The following is a 6,849-nucleotide window of genomic DNA, read 5'->3' on the forward strand; positions in this document are numbered from 1 at the left end:
GAACTATTTCAAAAGATTAGTATGATTTTTCATTCTTAATTGAAAAGTTCTGTATTTGATGAAACATAACAGCTGTAGAAACAAAGGCTATAACTTTGTAATTTTTGTTTTGTGGAAGGTACTGCATGTTGTGCCCCAGCGATCCATGAATCAGACCTCCTGACTGGATGTAGTGATATTCAGACAACTCTACGGACTATGAGGTGAGAACAATATCGTGTGCAATAAAAAATCAAAATAATAAACAAGAGGGGAATGAAATCAAGTTTCTAGGCCAGGGGTGTTAAACTGGCGGCAGGTGGGCCAGATGCGTCACGTGCAGGCCACGCCCATCCTAGCTCTGTGAATGGGAAAAATGTTGCAAAATGTCACGTGACGCAACGTGATGCAGCAAGTTTGACACCCGAGTTCTAGGCCATCTTTTGGGTGTTTTACCCAATCAAGAATAAGATGTGGATGATACCTCCAAAGCCAGATTCCATATCTTCAAAGAGACATGAAATCATTAACACTTCAGTTCGATTTAAAAAAAATAATTTTATTAGATTATAATTGCAACAATAAAAACTAAAAGAATAGAAAGAATAACAAATGCAAAAGAAGGAAGGAAAGGAAGGAAGGAAAAAGAAAGGGCAGGCAAGGTATGTAAAGAAGGAAAGGGAGTACTAGTACATGAGAGCATTACTGAAATTTGGTGTAATGAAATGATTGGAATGTAATGATGGAAGAATATAAAATATTCAAAAGAAAGAGACATAACAAAAGAGGAGGCGGAGTTGCATTATATGTACGAGATCACTACATCTCTACAGAAATGCATAAAAACAAGGATGAAGTTCTCCTAAAATGCATATGGGTTCATGGAAAAGGAAAAAAGAATGACACAGCCATAGTTATCTCCTCTGGTGGATGTATAGAAAGTATGACATAATTTTGACCTGTTTATCCTTTAACATTCTTTCCATTTAAATGTATTTGTTGGCTGCTTGATTGATACTGCTTGGCTGTACATCAGCTATTAAAACCATCTCTCTTGGTTAGAATTGTAAGAAGAAAAATGTTCTTTGTGCCTTGGCAAATACACTCAAAGAGGCTTGGATTTAAAATCTGTAGAGAGAATGGTACTTCTTTTCCAGAATTTTTCCCATTTTTAATACTGTTTCTATTGATCTTTCCAGATACATGCAGTTGGCCAACTTGACAGGCATTCCAGCCCTTGTGGTACCAGTTGGATATACAATTTCAGGGCTTCCCATCAGCCTTCAAGTAAGTTATTACCATCTGTAGTTGAGTTCAGTGAACTCAATTAAGAATAATTTTCTTTCTGATTAATTCTTCCACCTACATTCATCCAGTTTATTATTTTTTTCAATTTCTGAATCTTCCTCAGACGGGGCCATATTCCTTCCCGGCCCATTAGGCCAATAATCATAGAATTCTGCTGAAATTCACATAGATCTTCCATCGTTTGCAAATTCAGGGGAGCAAATAAAAATGCATTATTTAGTCAAATATTAAATACTGATGCCTTTTATTTAGAATGAGACTCAACTATTCTATTTGTTTCCTTAACAACTTTTCAAAAATAGAAAGGTATCTGCTTTCTTTTACAGAAGCTTACAGAAACGATATTGAGGTATTTTGTGTCTTAATGTGGCAGGTTGCTCTAAATGTATCCTATTGTGTACTAAGAAATCTTTTTAATACAGTATGGGTTTTCAAAAAGGGAAATTGGGAAGTTGTCCGTTATCTAGAAAGGGAGTTAACATACCACAGCATTTCTATTGTGTTGACAAAAGTACCCAAACACTTGTGAATAAGCTATGATTAGTTTGTTTCAAATATATACTAACACAAGTTTATAAGTACTCTTTATAGCCGGTCGCTTAGCATTAATTCGAAGTTACAACTGATTTCCCCAAGGCTATCTATCCAAGACTATTTGGATTCAAAATTCTGAGAGTTAGCTGTGCATCACTCCCTACAGTCAAGTAATTGCACATTGGATATTTGGCAACTGGCCCACATTTACAACTATTTGCTGCAGTTTGTGACTGTGGTTTATATTTTTTGCCAGAAACTGATATTTCCAGTTACAGCAAAAAACAGCCATTGTAGACAAAGGATTCACTTAATGATTGTGTAGTTCACTCAATAACCACTGTGAAAACATTGTAAAATTGGTCCTGTTGCAACCCACTTAATTACTAGCATGACTTACGACCATAATTCTTTAGTCATTACATACATCATGTGTAACAAACCCTCGTCTTGGCCTGAGCTATTGGTAATTTCCAGTATCCGATAATCTAGGATCTGATGGCTTTGCATTGTAATGAGAGTCAGTTTGGTCTAGTGCAGGAATATCAAACTCGTGGTGTCATGTTGTCGTCACATGATGTATCGTGACTTTTCCCCCCTTTGATAAAACGGGGGTGGGGTGGCCAGCGTGTGATGCATCTGGCCCATGGGCCGTGAGTTTGATACCCCTGGTCTAGTGGTTAAGGTGTCAGGCTAAAAAGTGGGAGGTCAGAGTTCTAGTCTTATCTTAGCCATGAAAGCCAAATGGGTGATCTTGGGCCAGACAGTCTCTCTCACATCTACTCACCTCACAGGTTTGTTGGGAAAGTAGGAGGAGCAAGGTGTATTGGCTATGTCCAGCGCCTTGAGTTATTTTGTAAAAATACTAAAGATGGGATATAAATAAATGAAAATTATATCAGGGCTGCCATCTTTTGATAGCATTCCAACCATCTTTGCAGTAGGTAGCTAGTTATCATCTCTCTATTTTTTTAAGTGTGTGAATTGATCAGGTTAGAGCTATCAGATTGGAAGGGGATGGGAGGCTTAGACATCCTTTTTCTTTTCTGTTTTTTTTAAATCCCTGGTTTACTGTTTGGGAAGTAAGAATTTTTTAAAAAGAAAACAAACAGGCTACATAGAGCATCTAGAGTAGTCCCATTTTATAAGATGCTTTATGCTTTTCTCTCAAAATAAATCTCTGTTCAGAGAGCATGATACATACCAGCTGGACTAAACAAATTAACATATAATTGACCTTCCTGAGTGTGGAGTTTTACAAGATTGATCCTGACATGGAAATCACTTTGCCTCTATTATGTAAGGAAAAGTATTCTGTACTTGATTATTATAATGCCTTTAAAGAAGACCCAAAAGTTAGTTTTCCAAAATATAGCTGTGGCAATTCTAATTGAAATAAGATATTCTGATTATATTTTGATGACTTGGTTTAGTTTGAACCCAGTGAAAAATGTTGATGTTAATCTATACACTTTTGGAAAACCTGAGCCACCAGTTCCTAATGCAAAGCATCATTTTCCTTTACCCACAAAACATTTCTTCTAATGCCATATTCTGGAGCCTGAAGATGACTTTAAAAAAAGGATCCCTATCCCTACCTCCAGAATTCTGCTTATTAATGGGATAGCTTGCATGAGTCTCTTATTTCAACAGAAGACCCATTTTCCAGTTATTTTTGCATATCCATTTTTGAAAAAAAAAATGGTTTCCACTGAGAAACTTATCCCTGTACATGCTGATGTAATTAATATACTCTATATCCTGTGAATTTTAAATTGTGTGCTTTTGCTATTGGTTAAAATATACAATACGGGTAGTCTTCAACTTATGACCACAATTGAGCCCAAAATTTATGTTGCTAAGTGAGAAATTTATTGAGTTTTGCCCCATTTTATGACTTTTCTTGTCACCTTTGTTAAATGTATCACTGCAGTTATTAAATTAGTAACATGGTCATTAAGTGAATCTGGTTTCCCCATTGACTTTGCTTGTCAGAAGGTTGAAAATGGGGATCACATGACCCCAGGCACTGCATCCACCATAAATGAGAGTCGTCAAACATCCAAATGTAAATCAAGTGACTATGGGGATGCTGCAAAGGTCATAAATGTGAAAAGAGCCTTTGTAACTTTGAACGGCCACTAAGCAAATTGTTGTTAGTCAAGGATTTCCTGTACTTGGAGAAAACACTTTTGTAATTGTTCCAATGAACAATTGTAATAATGATTTTCAAGATTGTTAGTTCTCTTTGGTCCTACTTGTTTTACTCCCAATATCTCAAAGCTCTTTTTACAGCCAGAGATCAAATGAGCTTATAGCAACTATCTCTGCCCCTTCCAAAGTATATTCTGAGAAGGTACAGTATCTTAGCAGTTTTTCATAGATATCTTGTTGCTTCTTTCACAGATGATGACAAAGTGGTGGAATGAAGCGTTGCTGTTCCAAATAGGCCTGAAACTGGAGCAATTTCGTGGTACACCAGCAAAACCAATAATTTACTATGATATTCTGAGATAATATGGCTAGCTTCAAATTTCCTTAACACTTCCAGTTCCAATACAATTGTCTGTTTAAAGTATGTATGCCTTAAGGGAAGAGAGTTAGTCAGGACAGGTTCACCAGCTCCCATTAAAAAATGCAGAGAAAATTAAATTGGAATGAAACGGTAACTTACTAAAGGATGTACAATGCTGTATGTCTGCAGTGTTTACAGTTTATACCGACACCAACTGTTTATAAACATCCAGATGCTGCAGATTTTTGCGATTGAGCAAATTCTCTTCAGATACAATTTGTTTGAATGCATTTTAAATACTGTATGTGACATTTGCATTCAGCTTGTATATATAATGGCACAGAATATTGATATGTTTCTGGCATGGAAAATACTTTCTTAGAAAGGGTGATGGGTATTTATAGATTTAAAAAAAAATCCAAATTCTGACAAAAAACTAACAATATATACCCTCTAGTGATATTGTACAATTGTATTTCTTTATAGTTCAGCAGAACGTTAATTTCTTGTGTCAAAATGAAATTTTACTACAGGCTGGTGCATCCATGCTCCTTTTCAAAGTGATAGAAATCAATTGATTCAGAAAATATGATGGAAAATAGAGATGTCTCTTAATTGGCATCGACATCATTAATACAATATTTAATGCAATGGATTTGTTCACTTATCCTAGTCTGAGATAAAATTAATGCATTATTCAGAAAACTCTGGAAAATGCAATTTCTTTTCCTGATCATGTGAATGTGGCCATTCTCAGGATTGGTATGGCAGTTTTCCAAAGATTAATATTCTAAACTTGAAATTTGGGCATACCTCAAAATAGTATTTAAGAAGCCAGGGAAATCCATGGAGAGCCGAGGTGGCGCAGTGGCTAGGGTGCAGTACTGCAGGTCACTTCAGCTGACTGTTATCTGCAGTTCAGCGGTTCTAATCTCACCGGCTCAAGGTTGACTCAGCCTTCCATCCTTCCGAGGTGGGTGAAATGAGGACCCAGACTGTGGGGGCGATATGCTGACTCTGTAAACCGCTTAGAGAGGGCTGAAATTCCTATGAAGTGGTATATAAGTCTAACTGCTATTGCTATTGCTATAATATACACATTATCCTTCTGAACCTAGCTAGCCTTAGGGCAAACAATACTGAAAACATGAGAAATTTTTCAGAAATAATCTTAGGATAGTTACAAGCATTGTCATAATAATCACCAGATTAGACTGACTTTTGGTTTTGAACCCTGGATTTGGATGTGGAACCACATTCTCAGTAGACATTTCACTGAATAATAAAAATAATAGAAAGTAGTGTTTTTTTCAGCCTTATCTTACACAACAGGCTGTATTCAATGAACGGGTGAAAGGAGTACACAGATTGTGCAGGTTTTCTTGAGTTTAGAAGTGGTGGTCTCAAAGTAATGTTAAATTGAACAATATGAGGGAATAAACCTCTGTAAAAGCAAGTAACTATTCTCCTTTATCAATTCCTTTGTGACAAAATTTGTGACTATCCGATTGAAAGTTACAATTCTATCTTCCTTGATAATGGTATATTGTTAAAATGATAAGATTAAGACTCGTTTCCTAGAAAAGTCTTTCTGTTCTTCAACCTAACTAAAGTATCCTGGTATAAGGTAAATATAAAGCCCTTAATATACAGGTAGTCCTCGACTTACAACAGTTCATTTACTAACAGTTCAAAGTTATAATGGCATGAGAAAAGTGATTTATGACCATTTTTCACTCTTATGACTGTTGCATTACCCCAATAGTCACATGATCAAAATTTGGATGCTTGGCAACTGACTCATATTTATGACTGTTGCAGTGTCCCAGGATCACGTGATCACTTTTTGTGATCTAACAAGCAAAGTCAATGGAGAAGTCAGATTCACTTACCAACCATGTTACTAACTTAACAACTGCAGATTCACTTAACTGTGACAAGAAAAGTCATAAAATGAGGCAAAATTCACTTAACAAATGTTTCATTTAGCAACAATTTTTTTGGGCTCAATTGTGGTTATAAGTCGAGCACTACTGTATTAGAAAACTTAAAAGAGTTTTTTATTATTGTCAAATTTTGTAAAAGTATGGAGGTAGAGGCATCCAAAAAGGAATCTCAATTGTTTTTCCTGCTCTTTTATGTATTTCAGTAGGGTTTTTTTTGTTTCTCTGCGTGGATTTTATTTTGTACTAAACATTTTGCCACAATGTAGTATGGCCAATAATATACCCCAGAAAAACAAGCAACAGAGCATCTATAAATAGGAAGTAAAAGCGATTATGCTTTGTGATTGTTATTGTCACACTTGTTATTCCATTAAAGAAAATAAATAAGATTAAGATTTTGATAGTTGAAATACTACAGAGGAGGACTTAATCCTCATTCCCAATTTGTCTAGATTTTTTGCACTTTGGAAAAATTGATAAAGGTGCTTAACAGAAGAAAATGCTGTAGTTTAGTTTTCATGTTCCTCTGCAATTCTATAGGGCTCATGTGTGCTGCTGTGCACTCTG

General features: G+C 35.8%; 1 protein-coding gene across 1 annotated transcript in view; it reads left to right on the forward strand.

Annotated features, from left to right (window-relative positions):
• The window catches only part of LOC106555180 (uncharacterized), a 41,711-nt gene extending 35,919 nt beyond the window's left edge, over window positions 1-5,792 (forward strand). Inside the window, exons 18-20 of the mRNA XM_014073957.2 lie at window positions 119-203; window positions 1,179-1,266; window positions 4,228-5,792. Of these exons, the coding sequence (XP_013929432.2) occupies window positions 119-203; window positions 1,179-1,266; window positions 4,228-4,338 (284 nt within the window). The 3' untranslated portion in view covers window positions 4,339-5,792. The remainder of the gene's footprint in view (window positions 1-118; window positions 204-1,178; window positions 1,267-4,227) is intronic.
• The last annotated feature ends 1,057 nt before the right edge of the window (window positions 5,793-6,849 follow it).

This window comes from Thamnophis sirtalis, unplaced genomic scaffold, assembly GCF_051295495.1.
Source record: "Thamnophis sirtalis isolate CommonGarterSnake01/CBP01778 unplaced genomic scaffold, rThaSir2_p1.2 scaffold_5, whole genome shotgun sequence".
NCBI lineage: Eukaryota > Metazoa > Chordata > Lepidosauria > Squamata > Natricidae > Thamnophis > Thamnophis sirtalis.